This window comes from Trachypithecus francoisi, unplaced genomic scaffold (assembly GCF_009764315.1).
Source record: "Trachypithecus francoisi isolate TF-2019V2 unplaced genomic scaffold, Tfra_2.0 Lachesis_group12, whole genome shotgun sequence".
Lineage (NCBI taxonomy): Eukaryota > Metazoa > Chordata > Mammalia > Primates > Cercopithecidae > Trachypithecus > Trachypithecus francoisi.
Genome location: NW_022681457.1, coordinates 14,342,347 through 14,366,003, shown reverse-complemented (window position 1 = coordinate 14,366,003; position 23,657 = coordinate 14,342,347). Strand labels below are relative to the sequence as shown.

The 23,657-nt window shown below is 39.8% G+C and overlaps 1 protein-coding gene across 4 annotated transcripts; it reads left to right on the top strand.

Annotated features, from left to right (window-relative positions):
- The first annotated feature begins 610 nt into the window (after nt 1–610).
- Nucleotides 611–13,286, top strand: ZNF226 (zinc finger protein 226). Of its 4 annotated transcripts, none has more exons than XM_033224809.1 (6): nt 612–1,121; nt 1,723–1,773; nt 6,239–6,294; nt 8,000–8,126; nt 8,783–8,875; nt 11,107–13,286. In XM_033224809.1, the coding sequence occupies exons 3-6, from the start codon at nt 6,280–6,282 to the stop codon at nt 13,278–13,280; spliced, it is 2,409 nt and encodes an 802-aa protein (XP_033080700.1). In that variant the 5' UTR covers nt 612–1,121; nt 1,723–1,773; nt 6,239–6,279; the 3' UTR covers nt 13,281–13,286. The 4 variants fall into 4 exon arrangements, with proteins under 4 accessions (XP_033080704.1, XP_033080700.1, XP_033080702.1 ...); XM_033224811.1 differs by having other exon boundaries at nt 1,110–1,224; XM_033224813.1 differs by lacking the exon at nt 6,239–6,294 and having other exon boundaries at nt 611–1,121.
- Nucleotides 13,287–23,657: the final 10,371 nt, after the last annotated feature.

Below are 23,657 nucleotides of genomic sequence, written 5' to 3'. Positions count from 1 at the left end.
AGAAAAAAAAAAACAAAAACCCTACGTATTAACAGTCACTCCCCATTCCCAACTACATCTCCCCAGGCCTGGAAACAACTAATTTACTTTCTGTCTCTATGGATTTGCCTATTCTGCACATTTCATACAAATGGAATCATACCACATATGGTTTCTTGTGTCTGGCTTCTTTCATTTGGCATAATGTCGTAAGAGTTAATCTATGTTGTAACATGAATCTATCTTGTTCATTCACATTACTAAATATTGCATTATATGGATAGACCACATTTTGTTTATCCACTCATCAGTTGATGGACATTGGGTCATATCCACTTTTTGACTATTATGACTAATGCTGCTATGAACTTTTTTAGAACAAGTTTTTGTGTGGACATGTTTCAGTTCCCTTGGGTATTTACTTAGGAGTGGAATTGCTGGCACATAAGCCCAAGATTGGGTGCCAGCAGATTCAGTGTCTGGTGAGGTCCTGCTTTCTAAGTCATACATGGTCCTTCTGGCTGTGTCCTCACATAACTAAAGAGGCAAAGGAGCTCCCTCAGGCCACCTCTAAGAGAGCATTAATCCTAGTCATGAGGGCATTGCCCTTTTGATCTGATCACTTCCCATAGGTTCCACCTCCTAATACCATCATCTTGGGAGTTAGTATTTCAACATGAATTTGGTGGGGGCCATAAAACACTCAGACCATAATAATACCTAAAGAGAAGTGAGGGATTCTGGGAAATGAAAACCAGGAGCTCAAGGTAGTTGAGTACTACCACATCAGAAGGTACTTCCACATCAGGTACTTCCACATCAGAAGGCTTGGACATTCCGGAAGTGTAGTCCAGGAGGGCGGTACTGTTCTGTTTTTCCCCTAACTCTAGCATTCTGTGATATGTAGTCCGGAGCTCCGCGTAATCGCACATACCTTAGCTACAGTAAGACTGTAAACATTTCCCCTGGATTCCTGGGAACTACAGTCCAATCGTTCCAGGTAGTTGTAGGCACTTCCGGCTCCAGGAAGGCAGTGCTGTGGAATTCTGGGAAGTGTAGTCCCTGTGCTTTTGATAATTGCAAGCACTTCCGCCCAGGAAGACGACGTAGCAGCCATCTTTTCCCTGGCTCTGGTGATTCAGGTCAGCTTCTCGGGAACCTTTCAAACTTCCCCGAAATGCGCTTGTGTCAACAACTAGCGGTCTTTTGTTTGGAGATAAAAAGGAGTAGCGGCAAAGAGCGGAGGTTTGGGGGGCTAGGATGCTCTTTTGCGTTCCCTCGACGGAGCTTGTTTGCACTGGGGGCGTACTGGCTTCGTGCGGTGATGCTTCGTCGGGTTTGAAGGTCTCTCGGGCTGTTGGCTCCCTCATTGTGACTCCCCCACCTGATGAGCCAGCCCTACCACTTCATACAGTATCACACTGAGCGAGTTAGTTAATCCCCGTGCCTTCGTTTGTTGTTCTGAAGGAAAATAAAAGCCATACCTTCCTAATGTTTTGAGAGAAAACGAGGTAGTACAAAAAGTTTAAAACTGCCTGGCACGTGAATTACCAATACTACTAAAATTTCCCTAGAAACTCCCATTTTGTAGCGAACTCCTCTGAGCCCATGAAGCTAGATTGTTCCTGACCTCTTTTTAGGAAGGAGAGGGTTGCTTCTGACTGGTACTGGGAGATGCCACTGTGATGTATCGGGAATGGAGACACAATCCTAGTTATTTCACAGCCCCTTTTTCTTCCCCAGCCCTGACTTCTCAAAAAGCACTGCACAGAGGAGGAGGCAGCAGAACCCCATGTGAGTAAGACTTGTTACTATTCTTGTTTTATTCACGTAAATCAGAATGTGTGGGTCATGTATTTGGGCATGAGAAGTGATTATAATTTAGCGTTAGTTGCTAAGTTCCATTCTAAGGGGTTATATAAATGAACACCTTTCCACTATACAGTGGCTCTGTGAAGTGATACTCTTTTTCCGAGGAGACTGGGACATAAGAACGTAACTTTTTTGGTAATAGTCACCCAGCCAGTGGGAGGCAGAGCTAGCATTGAAACCGAGACAGTCTGAGTCTAGACCTGAGTTTTCTTTGGTATGTTCTCCATCAGCCATAGGCAACTGGCTAGTATCATGTGGAAATAGGTTGGGACTTCACTCAAGGTTTGGGCTATTCTGTTCATTTTAAAAAATAGTGGCTGGGCGCGCTGGCTCATACCTGTAATCCCAGCACTTTGGGAGGCTGAGGCAGGCAGATCACTTGAGGCCAGGAGTTTGAGACCATTTTGGCCAGCATGGCAAAACCCCATCTCTACTAAAAATAAAAAATTAGCCAGGCGCGGTGGCAAACACCTGTAATCCCAGTAGCTTGGGAGGCTGGGACAGGCTAATCGCTTGAACCCGGGAGGCGAGTTTGCAGTGAGCTGAGATCACACTGCTGCACTCCAGCCTGGGCAACTGAGCAAGACTGTCTCAAAAAAAGAAAAGAGTTTTTAAAAATAGTTTTCTCGGCCGGGCACGGTGGCTCACACCTGTAATCCCAGCACTTTGGGAGGCCGAGGCGGGCGGATCATGAGATCAGGAGATCGAGACCATCCTGGCTAACACAGTGAAACCCTGTCTCTACCAAAAATAAAAAAAATAAAAAAATTAGCCAGGCGTGGTGGTGGGCGCCTGTAGTCCCAGCTACTCAGGAGGCTGAGGCAGAAGAATGGCGTGAACCCTGGAGGCGGAGCTAGAAGTGAGCCGAGATGGCGCCACTGCACTCCAGCGTGGGCGACAGAGCGAGACTCCATCTCAAAAAAAAAAAAGTTTTCTCAATTATTAGTTTCATTTGTTTCAAATAATAGAGGTAACACATAATCATGCAAATACAGAAATATATTTTAAAAATGTAAATTCACCATGACCTTAGGGTATAAAGATAACAACTATAGTTTTAGTGCCTTTCTGTCAAGTTTTTCTTGTAGGTATTTCTGTTTATTAGGGGTTTTTTTGGGGGGCGGGACTGAGTACAATGCAACACTACTCAAACTGTGGTCCACAAAGCAGCAACATTGGCATCACCCATTCTTGAGCCCTACCCAGGACCTTCTGATTTAGCATTTTTGCAGATAGGACCCAGAAATCTGCATTTCAACAAGATCCCAGGGCGATTAAGGTGCAAGTTAAAGTTTGAGAAGCTCAGGAAAAGGTCTTATCTGGAAACTCAGGACTAGAAAACTGACCCTGCCAGATGTCACAGATAAAACTGACCCTGCCAGATGAGCTGGCCATACGAGAACCCTACTCAGTCCGGTGATTTTTCTTTCCCACTAAATATTAACTGTCGAGTTTCTTTGCAAAAACCATGACATGAGTAGAAGGCAGCTGGCAAGTCTAGAGTCACAATGGAGGGACTTAGAGTCCTAAAGATCTATTTCTCCCAGGCTTTGGGGAGTAGATTCCTTGCCGTCTTTCGTTCTGGAGGCCTTCTGTCTGAGGTGGGAAGATCAGCTACCTAGTTATTGTTAATTTAACATTTGATATTATTGCCATAGTTGTCATCATCATCACGTCATCGTTATTATTGTGATTAATGACTGTTTCCTAATTTAACTTTTTTTTTCTTTTTTTTTCTGTTTTTGGAGACAGAGTTTCACATTTGTTGCCCAGGCTGGAGTGCAATGGCGTGATCTTGGCTCACTGCAACCTCCACCTCCCAGGTTCAGGTGATTCTCCTGCCTCAGCCTCCTGAACAGCTGGGATTACAGGCGTCCGCCACTATGCCCAGCTAATGTTTTTGTATTTTTAGTAGCGATGAGGTTTCTCCGTGTTGGTGAGGCTGGTCTCGAACTCCTGACCTCAGGTGATCCACCCACCTCGGCCTCCCAAAGTATTGGGATTATGGGCATGAGCCACCATGCCCAGCCAACTTTTTTTTTTTTTTTTAAATATAATTTCAAACTTACAGAAAAGCTGCAAAAATAATAGTATAAGGAAATCTCATATGCTTTTCACCCAGATTCATCAGTTGTTTATGTTTTGCCTGTTTGCTCTGTTAATGACCATCATCAGCCAGATATTACCAGGAACATACCTGTAACCGAAGACAGTTAAGTTTGTTTTAGCTTGCTGCATCCAAGGAGCCCACACATGCATGGGGTGTCTTGGTAGGAGACAATTAGCAGGGGCCTGGTTATAGGATTTTGGTTTATGTTAGCTGAGTTGGGGAGAGTTTTAGGCTATGGGTTTGTTCTGGATTGGATGCTGTCGAGAAGCAGCAGCAATTTGATCAGACTGTTTTAATTTTTATGTAGGAGGTGGGGAAATAATGAGACTGGAGTTGTTACTAATAACAAAGTGGTCATGTTAGATGGAAGAGGCAATTATTTGGCTCTTTTTGTCATTGTAGAATGTATTTCTGTCTGTGTTATAAGCTGTCTTGTTTTTTTCTTTTTCACCATGATCACTGAGTAGACCTGTCTCATTCTTGTTGACAAATTGAAAACACCAGGTTCTGGCTGTTGCTGCTGTTAGTTGTCAAAGAAGTTTTTTTTGTTTTTGTTTTTGTTGTCTTTTTGCTTTCACAACTTTGTCATACTTACATTTTGTTTTTGTCTTTTTGCTGAAGCATTTGAGAGCAAGGTAGAGATAGTGATCAAAATGAAATTAGTTACATTGCTAACTTACTGTTATCTAATCCACAGTTTGTATTTAAATTTATTCCATTTTCCCATTAAAGACTTTGAAAGTCATTTCTTCCCCCAGGTGAGTTTCCCATCTAATTGTATGCATTGCACTGTTTTTGTTTCATTAGTCACCTTTAGTCTAGAATGATTCCTCAGGCTTTCTGTTTTGCTCTTGATATCTTTGTATTGAGAAATTATTTTGTAAAATGCTCTTTTTTTTGTTTCCTTAATATTTATTCATGATTAAATTCAAGCTATGCATTGTCAGCAGAGATGCCATCAAAGTAGGCATCCTTCTCAGTGCATCATAGGAGAAGTCAAATGTTGGTTTGTGGGTTTGTCCCACTAGTGGTCTCAACTTTGTTTTTTTGGATAAAATGTCTGCCAGGTTACCTTTTTCCTTTTGCACTTAATACTTTGAGACTATTTAGCCATCTTATTCCTCACCAAACTTTCACCAGTTTTTAGCATCTATTGATGATGTTTTACTTATCTTTCATTCTACCTTTATTAGTTTATCTGTTTTACTATAGGAGCTTTCTCTTGTCACCTATTTATTTATTACACATTCTTTTATTTGTAACAATATAGAGTAATGTTCCTCCTATTTCTTTTTTTTTGAGACAGAGTCTCAGTCACCCAGGCTGGAGTGCAGTGGGACAATCTCAGCTCTCTGCAACCTCTGCCTCCTGGGTTCAAGTAATTCTCATGCCACCATGTCCAGCTACTTTTTGTCTTTTTAGTAAAGACAGGGTTTCATCATGTTGGCCAGGCTTGTCTTCAACTCCTGACTGTAAGTGATCTGTTTGTCTCGGTTTCCCAAAGTGCTAGTAGGATTACAGGTGTGAACCACTGTGTCTGGCTAGGTTCCTGCCTTTTTAATTTAAGTTAGGTGTGGATTGTCAAACTGTGTTTTTTAATTGCAGTATCTTAGGTTTTATTAGTTCAGTGTTAGCAAATTATTGGAAAGACAGAATATGTTTTTCAGAAGTTGTAAGACTTTCACGTGGCATAGCAACACCTGTGAACTCCAGCTATCTTATAATATTCTATTGGTGGAAATTATATTTTTAAGGGTAATTTCAAACCATAGACTATCTTCTACTTATTGCAATTGCAAAGAAATAAGGTACCTGACTGTGTTGTAAGAGCTTTCTACCTTTCAGCAATCCGATGAGGTTGGTACTGTTGTTATTTACCTCTTGTAGATGACAGAAGTAAGGCAAAGAGATGTTAGTAATTTCCCCAAGGTGATACTTCAGTGAGTACCCTGTCGGGATTATAACCCTTGCATATCAATTCCAGAGCCTACTGTGCTTATATTGTCTCAATTTATACCATACTCAGAATAAGAATTACTAGGGTGGAATGACAGGCACGTGGGCAGTGAAGCCACTGTGTGGTTAGCCTGGTTCTGAACTACTACTGAAAGGGGTAGATGGATATCTAGGATCCATGTCATAATCTGCTTAAAAGCCACATAAAGCTGCAGCTACCCCAAGAAGCACACACCTTTGCTAATTCCTAAAGAGCAGCCACGTGGATTAGCAACATACTTGCCCAGTTTTCATTTACTTCTCTCTTCTTTCCTCGTTCAGCTTCTTAGGACTCTGCACTTCCCCAGAAGGAAGAATTAAAAATGAATATGTTCCAGGTGAGTAGAGCTTGCCTTTCCCACCTGTTAAAAATACCATTTTAGTACTTAGAGATGGGACCAGGTTTTTCTTTTTCAAGTAAGAGTCAAGGCATTTGAGGACCTGTTGAGTGTGCTAGGTGCTTATTTTGTCCTGTTTAAGTTTAGCTGGTTTTGGTTTTAGTTTTATTTCATCATTTTTATTTTACAAATAAAAGTAGAAAAAAATAGAATGATGGGTGGGCGCAGTGGCTCACACTTGTAATCCCAGCACTTTGGGAGGCTGAGGCAGGGGGTGGGATCACTTGAGGTCAGGAATTTGAGACCGGCCTGGCCAACATGGTGAAACCCCGTCTTTAAAATACAAAAATTAGCCAGGTGTAGTGGCACACACTTGTAATCCCAGCTACTCAGTTGATTGAGGCAGGACAATCACTTAAATTTGGAAGGCAGAGGTTGCAGTGAGCTGAGATTGTGCCACTGTACTCCAGCCTGGCCAGTAGAGTGAGACGCCATCTCAAAAAAAAAAAGAAAAAGGAAAAATTAATAGAAATGACAAATACCTTATTTCTGCAATCTCTTCATTGTATGTACTCATAATTATATATTTGCATTCAAAACATAGATATAATTTTATATTTCTTAAATTTAATATGATTCATTTTTGTTATATTTCTATCAAATTTATGTAATCCAGTTTTTAAATTATTCTCTCTATATGGACATTTAGTTAGTGTAGAATTTTTACTATTTTAGGAACTACAGTGTTAGTTTTCTTGCATTTAACTTTTTCTGAAAAAATCAATTTTGAAAAATACTGCCTTTTAAAATCTGTAACATTAGGTGTTCAGAATTGAAAAGATATGTTTTGTGTGTGGTACTGCAGATGTTTTTTGATAGAATATTCAAATATGGCACAGTGTGTCAAGATTTAACAACTGCTTCACACAGAAAAAATATTAGACTTTTTTTACTCCAAGAGCTAGATTCTGTCTTCCCCATGCCTCAGCCATACCCTGTGTGTTTACTAGTCTTTCTCCCTTTGAATATTTTTTTAGTCAAAGTAATATGTGACCTTAATTTAAATGCCTAGTGGTAGGAAAGGATTTGCCAAGCACTTACACTGTGCCCCTATATTGATACCTCACAGCAACTATGAGGAGGTTCTTTGTTTTGCCTTCATTTTATACATAAATAGAAAAGGGATTGTGAAAAATGAGGAACCTGCTCAAGTTCACATGGAAAACTAAAGATCCGGGATCAGTGTTTTATATTCAAGTGAAAGACCAAGACAGGAGGACAGAGAGAAAGAGTCTTTCATTCAGAAACCTGACATGCCCTTTAGGTTTATTTCCACATGTAACACTGCTCACTTGGTTCACACCTCAGTAGGAAGACAGGTGCTATCAAACACTGTTGGGACTAAATTGGTAAACCTTTCTGGGGAAATTGGCAATGTTTTAGGTTCAGTAGGTAACAATTCTAGGAAATTCCCTCATAAGAGTACTCACTGAGAGCATCCAGTAAATACACAAAGCTTTCTTTTTCATAGCAGCACTTTTGGTAAGTCAGTGTATGGCATTGGCAAGACAGGAGAAGGGCTGGGAAATCTACAAACGGCTCGGCATCCAGAACAACTTTGCAACTGTTCTCTTCACCTTCTCAATGTTACCCATCTTCCAGTGGACATTGGTTGTAAGATTGAGGTCATGTGTTTTTGTCGTAGGAAGCAGTGACCTTCAATGACGTGGCTGTGGCCTTCACGGAGGAGGAGTTGGGGCTGCTGGGCCCTGCCCAGAGGAAGCTGTACCGAGATGTGATGGTGGAGAATTTTAGGAACCTGCTGTCAGTGGGTGAGGACAGCCTCCCTCTGGAGTATCTTTGTGACCTTGGAGTTTTAAGGCTTTGTGGCCCTTGAAATGGTTCCCTGAGTGTGGAAACCTGACTTTCCAAATTTTTATGGGATGCAGAGACACCGGATGTTTCTGGTCTTTCTGAACAGAATATTTTAGGTCTTTTTCATTTGTTTTTCTATAGTTTTATAGAAGAACTATAAATGAACAGAATACTGCTATGCTTTGTGTATTCTTTTTCATATTTTACACCTGCCCCATTATTGAATTATAAAACCAATTTATTGAATACTGCCAGCAGATTTCAGTGAAATAAAATAGGGTAGAAAATACTAGAACTCCTTAGGAAGAATGGCACACACTGCAGCAAAAACTCTGGCCAATTTCTTGACTGATGTGAGAACCAGTGGGAGGAGATTTAATGAAAACAGACAATAGTTAAAAATAGATTATTCAAACTTGGTTTTCATAATATGTATCTATGCATGTGTGTCTGGGTCATGCAATAAATGGTGTTTCTTTACTGAGTCACAATTTAAATAAAAGTTTGAAAAACACTACTTTCAGTGTCTTGAATATGCAGTTGCAACTCAGATTTCCAGTGTATTTTAACTCTAATATGTTCATTTTCAACTTGTGATTTGGCATTTTCACAGGGCATCAACCCTTCAAACAAGATGTAACACCTATAGAAAGAAATGAGCAGCTTTGGATAATGACGACAGCAACCCAAAGACAGAGAAATTTAGGTAAAAACCAAACAGTTGTGAGTTCTTATAGTTAACTGTCCATCTGCTTTGCTTTTCGTCAGCCTTGTTGTCGTCACCTGGTCCAAATTGCCAAATCTCTTTCCTGGATTATTGCAACACCTTTCATACCGCTTGCCCTACTCCTACCCCTCTCCTCTTACAGTCTGTTCTCTAAGTGGCAGCCACAGTGAGTTTTTGTTACCTTGTGTCAGACTATGTTGCTGTTCTGCTCAAAATTATCTGTAACTTATTTTACATAGAGTAAAATCCACTTAATGTGACTGACAGAGTCCTACATGGTGTGCTCTTCATCCCCTACTACCTCTCTAAATATATCTTCTATACTCTCTCTCTTTCTGTGAATTCCAGCCACATTGTCCTCCCTCTTGCTTTTCAGACCTATCAAGGATGCTTCTGCATCACAGCCCTGTGTGTGTTCTTCTCTCTGCCTGAAATAATCTTTCACCTATAAGCCTTCTGATCTTTTCTTCATTCAGTTCTTTGCTCAGTTTTAGTAGTATAAGAAAGGCCTCCTCTGACCACCCTATTAAAAACACAGTCTTTTCCTTTACTCTCTGTGCACTGCCTTATATTGTGTGTAAGCACTGATCATCACCTCATATATGCTTTTGTTTAGTGATTTACCACCTGTGTCTCCTCACTGGAGTGTAATCTCCAGGAGTGGAGGAATTTTATCTATATGTTGCTGTCTCTTCAGTACTTAGAATAGTCCTGGTACATGGCAGAGACACTATAAATATTAGTTGAATAAATAAATGAGTTAATGGAAATCTGTCTTCCATGGAGCTAACTAATAGGTGGTGAACAAATCAGCATAAATAAGGGATATTGCAAAATAGTTTTTGTCTTCCAATGAATGCCTAACCTAATTTAATTTCTCTTTGTGTATGAGTGTCTGTGTTTGTATATTTGCATGTGTTTGCCTGTCTGTACAAGTTGACCCGTATCTTAGGGAACTTAGTGTCATAGTTGTAACCAAACTGAATAACGTGCTTTCCTTACGACTTTCTTTGAGTATTTGTAGCAGAGCATATTCATCGGGGAGGGAATATTTTAAAATAAGGACTTTTATTTCTATTTCTTAGGTATTCCCCCATAGAAGGGAATAAAATTCGATTTCCTTATCCATTGTATCAGGAAAGAAAAAGTAAAACTAAAAGTCAGGACATGAGCATTAGCCTTTTCCTTTAAAAGTTTGCACAGTTGGCATCCCATTTGCTTCTTCCAAAGTCCACACTCATAAAAAGAAATGGATCTTACATTGTTGCCTCTCAAACATTTATATTGTGTAGGCTTATACGTATGTCTTTAGAAGGCCTTTTATGTAATGACACCATTAGTGCTTGTGATTATTCTGATATGATACTTTATCTGTTTTTTTTCCTAAATATCACAAGCTATTAAATTTATTTCACGATTCACTAATAGACCACTTTGTCAATTTGGAAAACATTCTTGTTAAAGACAAATATATCTACATCCAGAAACTTTCCATACCTAGCTTTCAAAGAAACAGCATTCTTTGCTAGCCTTCCAATTTTGACTCAGTGCAAAAGCCTTAGAAGGATCCAGTGCATAGGTCTTCATGCTTTGCTTTCACCCCAAGTGATTATTACCTTTGATTTTTCTCTTCAGCAATAACTCACTTGGTGTATGTACCCCTACCTCAGGTACAGCTTTTCAGCTTTGCAGCAAAACTGTACTTTCCAGTTCTTTTTCTATCTCAGATACCTTACTTGTAAAAGCTCTTTTGCTCTATGACCTGGCTCAAACTTAAACTTGGATTTGAAGTTTAAAAGAAATGTCAGAAGCCAAACAAGGATTCATACATGCATACATTCCTTGAGTGACTATTAATAACTGCCACGCAGCAACTTCTGGGCTGTGGTTGTAAACCTGTGAGCACTACAAAATGTTTTTCCTTATTGATACCATATTATGGTAGGAAAGACATGGGATTAAAAATTTAGATAGTATGTCAGTAGTTGTGTTTTTAAATGGATTTCATTAGTGCTTAGCAATTGGGAGCTTGGTGGACCATCTCTTGGTGTCTGTCAGTATGTAAACCAGAAACTTCAAATGTGTCGAAAAAGATGAGCAGAACTATCCTGAGGCTCTTTAAAGTCTTTTAATCTGTCCTCAGTGTGAAATCTGAAATCTTTGAACAAAAAAATTCACTGTCTATCTCTCTGAATTCTTTGTCCTTACAGGAGAGAAAAATCAAAGTAAGTTAGTAACTATTCAAGACAGAGAATCAGAAGAGCTTTCTTGCTGGCAAATCTGGCAACAAATTGCAAATGACTTAACCAGGTGTCAAGACTCCATGATCAATAATTCTCAATTTCACAAACAAGGTGATTTCCCTTGCCAGGTAGGAGCAGAACTGTCTATTCAAATTTCCGAAGATGAGAACTATACAGTAAATAAAGCAGATGGTCCCAGTGATACTGGAAATCCAGAGTTTCCTATCTTGAGAACCCAGGATTCTTGGAGGAAGACATTCCTGACTGAGTCACAGAGATTGAACAGAGATCAGCAAATTTCCATAAAAAATAAATTATATCAATGTAAGAAGGGTGTTGATCCCATCAGTTGGATTTCACATCATGATGATCATAGAGTACACAAAAGTGACAAGTCTTATAGACCCAATGATTATGAAAAAGACAATATGAAGATTTCAACATTTGATCAGAATAGCATAATTCACACAGGACAGAAATCTTACCAGTGTAATGAGTGTAAAAAATCCTTCAGTGATCTCTCCAGCTTTGGTCTTCATCAGCAGTTACAATCAGGAGAGAAGTCTCTTACATGTGTTGAACGTGGAAAAGGCTTCTGTTACAGCCCAGTTCTTCCTGTTCATCAGAAAGTACATGTGGGAGAAAAACTTAAGTATGATGACTGTCGTAAGGAGTTCAGTCAGGGCACTCATCTACAGACCCATCAGAAAGTCCACGTGATAGAGAAACCATACAAATGTAAGCAATGTGGGAAAGGTTTCAGTCGTAGATCAGCCCTTAATGTTCATTGTAAGGTCCACACGGGAGAGAAACCTTATAATTGTGAGGAGTGTGGGAGGGCCTTCAGTCAGGCCTCTCATCTTCAGGACCATCAGAGACTCCACACTGGGGAGAAGCCATTCAAATGTGATGCATGTGGTAAGAGTTTCAGTCGGAATTCACATCTTCAATCCCATCAAAGAGTTCATACAGGAGAGAAACCATACAAATGTGAGGAGTGTGGTAAGGGCTTCATTTGTAGCTCAAATCTTTACATTCATCAGAGAGTCCACACAGGAGAAAAACCCTATAAATGTGAGGAATGTGGCAAAGGCTTTAGTCGGCCTTCAAGTCTTCAGGCCCATCAGGGAGTCCATACTGGAGAGAAGTCATACATATGTACTGTATGTGGGAAAGGCTTTACTCTGAGTTCAAATCTTCAAGCCCATCAGAGAGTCCACACTGGAGAGAAGCCATACAAATGCAGTGAGTGTGGGAAGAGCTTCAGGAGGAACTCCCATTATCAAGTTCATCTAGTGGTCCACACAGGAGAGAAACCCTACAAATGTGAGATATGTGGGAAGGGCTTCAGTCAAAGTTCATATCTTCAAATCCATCAGAAGGCCCACAGTGTAGAGAAACCTTTTAAGTGTGAGGAGTGTGGGCAGGGTTTCAATCAGAGCTCACGACTTCAGATTCACCAGCTGATCCATAAGGGTGAGAAACCATACAAATGTAAGCAATGTGGGAAAGGTTTCAGTCGTAGATCAGCCCTTAATGTTCATTGTAAGGTCCACACGGGAGAGAAACCTTATAATTGTGAGGAGTGTGGGAAGGTCTTCAGGCAGGCCTCAAATCTTTTGGCCCATCAGAGAGTCCACAGTGGAGAAAAACCATTCAAATGTGAAGAGTGTGGGAAGAGTTTTGGTCGGAGTGCACATCTTCAAGCCCATCAAAAAGTCCACACTGGAGAAAAGCCATACAAATGTGATGAGTGTGGGAAGGGCTTCAAGTGGAGCTTGAATCTTGACATGCATCAGAGGGTGCACACGGGAGAAAAACCATATAAATGTGGGGAGTGTGGTAAGTACTTCAGTCAGGCATCAAGTCTTCAGCTTCATCAGAGTGTCCACACAGGAGAGAAACCATACAAATGTGATATGTGTGGTAAAGTCTTCAGTCGGTCTTCACAACTACAATCTCATCAGAGAGTTCACACTGGGGAAAAACCTTATAAATGTGAGATATGTGGTAAGAGCTTCAGTTGGCGATCAAATCTTACAATTCATCACAGAATCCATGTTGGCGATAAATCCTATAAAAATAATGGGGGTGGTAAGAACATCAGAGAATCCACACAGGAAAAAAAATCCATAAAATGATTCTTGTGAAGACTCGTGTCATTTGAATTCTTCCAATTATCAAGTCTCAAAAAATTACTAAAGTCAGTGTTTCAGCCATAGCTTCTCTTGTCCCAGTGGTCCAAAGACAACAAAACAGTCTTTATGATTAGCATAGCAAGGGCTTTAGTCAGAACCTTGACCTTTATAAAATGTTATTTAGTAGAGGGGTGTTAGAGTAAGATTTTTCTCAGGCCTTTTACAACATGGTGGACATGCCAAAATTAAGTGTCCACTAGAATGTTAACTCCATAAAGGCAGAGACTTTGTTCACTACTGGATCTACATAATCTTACCATTGCCATATACTTCACAGGTGCTCAATATTTGTTAATAGGAAACATTTTTGAAAATATGTTGAGATCACCTCCAGAATATCTTGAATTTGTAAACAGGAAACCTGAAAGTAGCCTTAATAAGATTAAGAGACAATTGAAATGTAGAAAACCACTAAATACTGAACTCTCCAATGTTAATTTGGTATTGTCTTGTGATTAGATCCTGTCCTCCTTTAGCCTCACTAATCAAGTTGGGTACTATCTTCCCAGACGTCTGCTTTTGTACTGGTTTTATGTAGTATAGATTCAGTTATCTTTTGTAAGAGATAACTGTTCATCTTGTAATAACTGGATGCTACATACTACACTTATTTTTTCAAAACTGTTAAGGCAGGGGTTTAAGTGTCAGAGTTGCTAATGACAAACATTTTTTTAGTAGATCTTGAATTTATCATTGGTTTTTTCACATTTTCATTCAGGCTTTGACATGATTACCTTCTGAGGGCTTTAGCATTACTTTAATCAGAACTTAGTTTGAGGCTATTGCAGATTTCTTTTGTCAACTTCTCTCTCCCATATTCTGAGAAAAAGGACAAAATAACATTTGATAAATTTCATCCAAAATCGATTTTTGGAACATGACTGACTTTTACCTTTTCCTAGTGGTGGCAGTGAAAAAAATGCTTTTGGAAGAGAAGTTAGTATGTATCACTATAGAATGTGCATCTCTTTTTTCTGGAATTCATAGAATAGGAATTTTTGATTAGGAGATTCAAATAGAAAATGTGAGTAGCACATCAGTGTGTTGCTGAATTTTGTAAAAATAGAAATAATTTTTTATATACTACAGTAAAAAGAATCCTTGAAAATGGTGGCCACATTTTATGACAGAAGAGTGTAATGGTTTAGTTTAGGAACATCACAGGCTGGGTGTGGTGGCTCATCCCCATAATCCCTGTACTTTGGGAGGCCAACGTGGGTGGATTACCTAAGGTCAGGAGTTTGAGACCAACCTGGCCAACATGGTGAAACCCTGTCTCTACTAAAAATGCGAAAGGTAGCTGGGTGTGGTGGTGCATGCCTGTAATCCCAGCTATTTGGGGTGCTGAGGCAGGAGAATTGCTTGAACCTGGGAGGCAGAAGTTGCAGTGAGTCGAGATGTTGCCACTGCACTCTAGCCTGGGTGATAGAGTGAGACTCAGTCTTAAAAAAAAAAAAAAAATCACATACCTTAAAATCGTGTGTGTCCACGTGAGTGAATAGTGCATCTAATAATGTGACAGTCTGTCCTATGCCCCCACAGCATCGAAGAGAATGCAGGAATTTTTTTCACATTTAACTTCTATATTTTAATTTTTTCACTGAGCATCGGTTTTATAGTAAAATACTGTTAGTTTACAGTAACATAGTAAAACTAAAATATAATTTGAAAAATTACTAGAAGATATTAATTCCTTACAGTTAAGAAATCTTGTGTCATCATATAGTAAATAAGGCCAAAATTAAAGAATGGAACTCTGGAAATCAATTATAAACACTTGTTCAAAGATACGGATGCATTGGTGAGAGTGAATATATATTTGCAATGAATGCATTTGAACCTTTTTGTGTACAAATCTGTGCAATCAATACGGTTTTAGTGTAATTCCAGTAGTAGGAATGTTACTTAGTTCTTGACAGATGTACTCACTGGCTGAATGGATAGATAACCCAGGGCACTGGCTTGTCTTTTTAAGTGCTTGGTCTGATTGGGGGAAATGGCTGGGCCTTTCTAGGTACCGTATGGCAAGGAAAATCGAGTTGTGGAAAAGAGAAATAATAAAATTTACAGAGGCCAGGTGCGGTTGCTCGCGCCTGTAATCCCAGCACTTTGGATGGCCGAGGCAGGTGGATCACCTGAGGTCACGAGTTTGAGCCCAGCCAGGCCAACATGGTGAAACCCCATCACTCTTAAAAAAAAAAAAAAAAAAAAAAAAAACTAGTCAGGTGAGGTGACAGATACCTGTAATTCCAGCTACTCAGGAGTCTGAGGCAGAAGAATCATTTGAACCCAGGAGGCAGAGGTTGTAGTGAGCTGAGATCGCGCCACTGCACTCTGGGTTGACAGTGAGACTCTGTCTCAAAAAAAAGAGCAAATTCTGAAGATACAGAGTGGAAATACATAAATTTTGAGGTAAAATTTAATAAAGATTCCCTGAGGAAAAGAGGTGCGTAGGGAGAGAACAGCATGATGTCAGTGAAAACAAACCATGGGAACAGGCAGTTAAACAGGATTTAATACCATTTCTTTCTTAGGCATTTCTGTGACATTTAAAGCTTATTTGGTTAAAGGCTTTACTCAGCAAAGGATATATCTTTATGAGGTTTCCACAGTTTACTTGGATTACAATTCCTGTTGTTCCTGGACTGCAACTTCAACATGCTAAGTATGTAAAGTCCATGATACCTCAAATTGTGTTAGATACCAGAAATCCTGAGTCTTCGATGTTTAGTTTGCTCTTAGATATCAGGATAGCCCACCAACTCTCAGTAGTTTAGTGGGTTAAGTCGGGTCAAAAAACTACCCCCTGTGGGCCAAATCCAGCCCACTCCCTTAAAGATTTATTAGAATATAGCAATGCCTATGTTTTAATGTATTATGTATGCTTTCTTGCTGCAGTGTCAGAATTTAGTAGTTGTGACAAAAACTCTGGACCACAAAATCTAAAATATGTACTTTCTGGCCCTTTACAGAAAAAAATTTACCAACCCTTATGTTAAACCAAAATGATTTGTCTCCCATAACTTAAAAGACCCCAGGTAGAGCAGGACTTAGACTTGCTTCTGTCAGGATTCCAAAATGATTTTCTTTTGATTTTCATATCTACCCTTCTGGTTAACCCTGGTCTTTAGGTTCAAGATGGGGCTAGCAACCAGGGAGCACCTATCTTTTCTTTTCACAGTCAGTGGAAGGGAGGTGCTGTTTCATTTGTAATGTTGGGTAGTTTACTACTCACCATGTTTGTGGTTCCTCTGGCCTTGATTCTCATCTAGACTCAAGATTAGACAGCTAGTTGTGTATCCAGTTCTTTTGGCCTTTGTGAGCATTAAGTTTCAACTCAGTCAGGTGCAGTGGCTCACACCTGTAATCCCGACCCTTTGGGAGGCCGAGGTGAGAGGGTCTCTTGAGCTCAGGGATTCAAGATTAGCCTGGGCAATATAGTGAGACCCTGTCTCTCCAAAAAAAGTTTTAAAACTTAGCTAGCCATGGAGGCACACATGTGTGGTTCCAGGTACTCAGGAAGCTGAGGTGGAAGGATCACTTGACAAAATAAGGATTTTTGTAATTTATATCAATAGAAACCTGAGAAATGGTTGTAGATCGCACGGGTATTGAATCAGGTGGAAGTAATATAGTGATGGATTAGGCTGGATCTGCTGATATGGTTGCAGTGAACAGTGATTCCAGACCCGGTGTTAGCTTGAGCATCTGGGAATAGTTTCAGTAGTTTTCTCAGTTGTGTGAAACCTGGATGCAAAAACGTTAGCCTACCCTAAAGTAAAAAAAAAAAAGCCAGAACTTTGTAAGTATGTTATAGAATTTCTCGACCTTGGCACAACTGACATTTTGGACTGGATAGCTCTGTTCTTAGGGGATGCTCTTTGCATTGTAGGATGTTTAGCAGCATCCTTGGTCTCTAGCCACTAGATGCCAGTAGTGCGTGCGTGCGCGCGCGCACGCACACACCCCCCTCAGTTATAACAAGGAAAAATGTCTCCAGACACTGCCAGACATCAGTGCGGGGGTTTGGAAATTGTCCCCAAATGAGAACCAGTGTTATAGAACATATACAGAGACATAGGAATGCCAGAATGCTGGAGTGGATTTATGTAAAGCCTTACTCAACCCTTGTACTCTGGGAAGATTCGGAAGACACACTTTGCCAAGGACTTGAGAAATTCATTGGCGAGAGGTGCATTGGCAGTCCTGGAGAAGGCTGTAGTAATTCTTCTCGGCAGACCAGGAATGAGAGAGGAAAATTGTGACATTGAAATGGGATTTAAAAAAAAGTTCAATGAGGATGATGGGATCCTGGAGCATCAGGGGTCAAGTGGAGGCACTTCATTGGTAGAGACAAAATGAGCGTGTTTATCATAATGATCAGCAAAGTCAAAGGGATTATCAGAGATCTTTGCATTTGTTCGTAGACTGCGTGGTCCCTCTGGCTGAAATAGACCAGAAGCCTACTGAATCCCTGCTTGATTTGAATAAGTGGAAAGACTCGGGGTCTGGTTAAGCAACATGAGAGAGAATTGTGGCCTCTCAGGCAATTCCATGATGTGAATGAGTTCTCATTCCCAGAACACCTTGAATGAAGTGTAGGTCAAGTCTCCTTGAGAAAGTACACTGACATGCTGCCAAAACTGACTTATCTATCATAAATCATCCTGCACTTCTGCCAAGTGACTTGCAGCCGTATTTAATGGAGCTGTGATTAGGTAATTGAAAACAGCCTAAACAGGTAATTGGACTCAATCCCATGGAGGGATTGATTACCGGTTACTAGAGCTGAATTGACATGAACTCTGAGAACCCTAAAATGTTACTATAGCCCATCAGGTAGCAGAAGGGCTTATAGAGGACTAATAATTACTGAATGCTTTTGTTCGGGCCCCTTTGTGGTGGTCTGAATGGATCCCTGAACTCATCCTCTGATTATTTCCCAAGTTTCAGAATGCAGAATTGCAACAGCTGCATTCAATCGCTGGCAGAATCCTCATACTGAATGTTCCCTGATCCATGGAAAAAGGGCTGTTTTGCCAAGGACAAACACTATAAATGCTTTGTATGTGGCAAAAAATGGTAACCTGAAAGCAAAACCACATTCATGGAGGAATTGCAAAAGTTAGTGCCACTAGCAGTATCTTGAAAGTTGCAAGGGTTATGGTTTCTGTCACATCCTGATTCAACCCTGGTGATCAATAGGGTGACAGATGTTGCAGCCAGATCACCTTCATGTACATATGCTGATTCATTCACTCAGTTGACCTGTGCAGAGACAGTTATATCCTAGAGAATTACATGAAATTATTTGAAACTTAATTAGAAGTTGATGTCATTTGCAGTTCCAGATGTGGTTTTATTGGTACAGCAAATCAACATGTCTGCTGGCACCTGATATAGAGAGCCACTAAGCCAATATATGCCTTTTCTCTATACCTGCCTGTAAATACCCACAGAAGTTTAGTTTGGTAGGGCCATCAGTACAGTTTTAAGGTCCCAGCTCAGTTCTGTATCTACTTTCCAGTATTTTTCACAATTTACCCAGGGATTGATAAACTATATTTCATGGACTAAATCTCCAGCAACTTATTTTTATAAATTGTCTCATTGAAGCATAACCATAGCCACTCTTTACATATTACATGAGTGCTTTTATGCTAAAATGACAGTGTTGAGTATTTACGCCACAGAGATCATGTGACCTGCAATGCCTAAAATATTTACTGCCTGGCTCTTTACAGAAATAACTTTCTGACCCCTGCTCTAGTCTGTAGATACAATGCTGATTGTACTTTTTAAGCAGAAAGAAGCAATTACAATAGACATTTTAGTTAGAAGATGGATAATACAAAAATTCAGGAGCTGGCTATGTTCATTAGATTTCTAGAGGACTGGCCAGGCGCAGTAGTTCATGTCTGTAATCCCAGCACTTTGGGAGGCCAAGGCAGGTGGATCACAAGGTCAGGAGTTCAAAACCAGCCTGGCCAAGATGGTGAAACCCTGTCTCTACTGAAAATACAAAAATTAGCTGGGCATGGTGGTGGGCGCCTATAATCCCAGCTACTCGGGAGGCTGAGGCAGAGAACTGCTTGAATCTGGGAGATGGTGGAGGTTGCAGTGAGCCAAGATTGCGCCACTGCACTCCATCTTGGGTGACAAAGCGAGACTCTGTTTCAAAAAAAAAATTTTTTTATTTTCTAAAGGCCAGTGGTATCAGATATACCAAGATATCTATTCCAAAGTAAAGAGCAAATAGCTGCATATGACCCTTCTAAAACCACCAGAGAAGAGAGACAATGACTAGTAGGATTCTTAGTGAGTTTTGTATGTGTATGCTTGACTTTAAAATTTTATTATGGTTAAAAAAACCATAACACTAAATTTACCATCTTAACCATTTTTTAATCTTAACATTTTTAAGTGTACAATTCATTAGTGTAAATTCTATTCACATGATGCAACAGATCAATAGAACTTTTCATCTTACAACACTGAAAATCTATACCAATTAGATACTATTTCCTCCCCCCTCCTCCCAGCCCCTGGTAACTACCTTTCTAAATTTTGTTCCTGTGATTTTGACTACTTTAGATGTTTCATATGAGTAGAATCTTACAGTATTTGCCCTTTTGTGATTTGCTTATTTCACTTAGCATCATATTCTCGAGGTTGATTCATGTCATGCCATGTAACAGGATTTCCTTTTAAAGGCTGCATAATATTGCATTGTATGTGTATAGCACATTTTCTTTATCCATTCTTCTGTCAGTGAACAGTTGGGTCGCTTCTGCATGTTGGCTATAATGCTGTAATGAATATCTATTCCTTTGAGATCCTGCTTTGAGTTCTTTTGGATATATACCCAGAAGTGGGATTGCTGGATTATCTAGTAATTCTATTTTTAATTTTTTGAGGAGCCTCCATATTATTTTCTATAATGGCTATACCATTCTACATTTCCACCAACAGTGCACAGGTCTTCCAACGTTACATCCTGGCACAGAATTCATCTTTTTATGCTTGGCAGATGGCCTTTGTCCTAGTTGTCTAACCTATGACCAAGTTTTCCCTGGTTGCACAGAAATTTTCTTGAGACTGACAAGTGCCTCAGTGGTAATCTTCCTTGTCTGTGATCATTTTATCCTTACATGGGAGATGTTTTCTTTGGAGACTGGAGTCCCTCATAGATGGCAGTGACCTTCCTAGTGGCATTTATTATTATACTTATTTTGTTGTTATTGTTGTTGTTTAGATACAAGGTCTCACTCTGTTGCCCAGGCTGGAGTGCAGTGGTGCAGTCATAGCTCACTGCAGCCTTGAAATCCTGGGCAAAGTGATCCTCTTACAGCAGCCTCCTGAGTAGCTGCGCAGACATGCGTGCATCACCACACCTGGCTAATTTCTAAAGAAATATTTTTAGAGACAGGGTCTTGTTATGTTGCCCAGGCTGGTATGAAAGTCCTGGTTTCATGTGTTTCTCTCATCTCAGCCTCCCAACTGGCTGGGATTACAGGCACAAGCCACCATGCCTGGTCCTAGTGGCTTTAATTGTCCACTAGAATCAGTTTATTTACCAAAGATTTACCGAAGTCATACGAAATTTTTAAAATTTGGGTCAACTACTATTTTTCTGATAAATTATTAAGTGCTTAATTGTTTTCTTTAAGTCAATTAAATAGAGCTCTTTCATATATTTTGGTAGAAAATATATACATATAAGATATAGACACAAGAACATACAGACAACACAAAAATATATTTTCCCTTTAAAATTTTAGTCATGATACATTAAAACAGTAATATACTGTGCCGTTTATAATGTTTATTTTTTCTCTTGGAAGATGTTCAGAAACAAGCAGGGAAAACAAATAAAAGAGCCAAATTATTTACAGTTGCATGTAACCAAACTGACATGAAACCAAATGAAGCATGCCCAGAAAAATTTTAAGCCAGGCTTGCAGAGCAAACAAAATATAAAACCATGTTTGCAGAAAAACCAAAGCAAATTCACTAGAAAATACATGCCTCACAGAACATAAGTTCTGTAGGAACCAGAGTACTCTCCAAAAGAACACTTGGCCTTATACCAGAAGAGGCTTTCCAGAGAAGACAAAAAGTCTTTTGTAGTCCCACAAGGGTTGCAAGGTCATTAATTTAAGGTGGCCTTATAGCCAAACCCAGATCCTGAATAAAGTCAAAAGAACTTACCGAACAAAGGACGTCTGAGAATCTAGCGAAGATTCACCAGAGCAGAAAAGGAAGGCCATAGAAGCAGAGGGCTCAAAAGGGGTCAACGTTGGTATCTCACTAGACTCCAGGGGATGCTGGCCCAATTGAGGTCAGCTGACTTCAGTCTCACTTCTTGACACAAACTTTATGTCAACCTAAATAATAGACACAGAGAGAAGATGTCTAAAAGAAAATTGTATTTATTCAGGAATGAGTATTGCAATGGGAATATAGTGGGTGTATTCAGGGAGGTAAAGAAAGACAACGACTTTTTAAAGGAGAAATGAGGGTTACATGAGTTGTTTGAAACAATTATCTTTGACTACAAGGATCAATAACAAAGGTAGTAATTCAAGGTTGGACAGCCAGTTGCTGGGCAGCTGTCCTAACCAAAGTATTTTTGTGTGTGTAAGGTTGTGGTGGCCTTTGTGCAAGGTTGTGATTTTTGCAGTCTTTTGTGCAAAAGTTCCTCTTATCAGGCATATATGCATGAGAACCTTCTTTTCATGACCTCCCTTGGTTCCATTTGTCCTGCTATGGTGACACCAGTCTTTTAGTCCATACATTTGACTTCATGAGGAGTTTGCTATAATCAGTTGAATGAAGAAGAAACATGTGGGCCTGGTTTATAGGTAATTCTTCATAATATTCTAGCATCACCTAAAACTGGACAGCTGGCACACTACAGCCTCATGCTGTGGTGGCCCCAAAGGAGAGTGGTAAAAGAAAATATTCCCATTTGTTAGAATTTTGAGTAGTGTACCTCATAGTTTTTTTCCCAGAAGGAAAGATGCCAGGGGAACAAATAGTTTTGCTGGATGGTCATGGACTTCAAATAAGCATGACTGATAATTGGTGACAAGGCAAATTGACAATGGTATGTGAGTGGACTACTTTTAATGAGCAGAGTATAAAATTACTTGTGACCTATTTAATTGTCAATAATGAGCAACCTCACAAGAAGGTGAGCTTAAAAATCAGGTGATCAAGATGGTCCATTCTGTGAATGTTCTTCAAGATTTTTCTCTAGCCAACCATGTCCATTCCCAGTGGGTGCATGAACAGTGTAGTCATGGTGGAGGAAATGGAGCTTATTAGTTCAGTACTATGAAATTCCATTCACTGAATCCAGTCTGGCTACGATCACATTTATATGGCCAATCTATCAAAAGTACAGACTAACACTGGGCTTCAGATAGGCACTGTTCTTCAAAGGGGACTACCAACCTCCTGCTGGAATTTGATTACACCGAACCACTTTCATCATGAAGGAGACAGCACTTTGTTTTCAATGGAAGAAACAATTACTCTAGATAGGAATTTGCCTTTCCTGTTCCAATGCTTCTGATAAAAGCATCACCTGTGGACTTTACAAAATGTTTTATTCTCTCCTATGGAATTCCACCCAGCATTGCTTGTGACCAGGGCAGTCATTTTTCAAAAAATGAATTGCGTTCATTGGGCTCATGTTCATAGAATTCACTAAACTTACCATGATTCCTGTTAACAGTTCCATTTCAGTAGTGAGACATTCCTCAATTCTCAGAGTCCTACCATCTCTGATTTGTCTTCCCATGTTTGTATACCTAATTCCTACTTTAAAATGTGGGACATAAAATGTCCCTAAAATCCTAGTGATTCCACTTTCCTGATTGAACCATGACTGATATTGAACCATTTCTGCTCCTTTTCAGACACTACCCCTCTCTCTCAACCATAATCACTTTCCTAACTTCTATCGCAGCTGACTACTTTTCCTTTTGTGTATCTTTATATATATGAAATCATATTGTATATATCTTTTTGTGTCTCTGTTTTGCTCAACATTATGTTTGTGAGATTGAACTATGCTGCTGTTTTATAGCAATTGTTTACTTATTTTGTTACTGTAGGGCAAGTATAGGCACACTACATCCCATGGGTGAAATCTTGTATATATTTCGGGTGTGTGTGTGTGTGTGTGTGTGTTTCTGCTTGCTAGAAGTGGAATTTCTGTGTCATAGAGAATGCATAAATTTATCTCTAGCAGATACTGTGAAACATTTTCCAAAGTGATTGTACCAATTTACATTTTTACAAGGACCATGG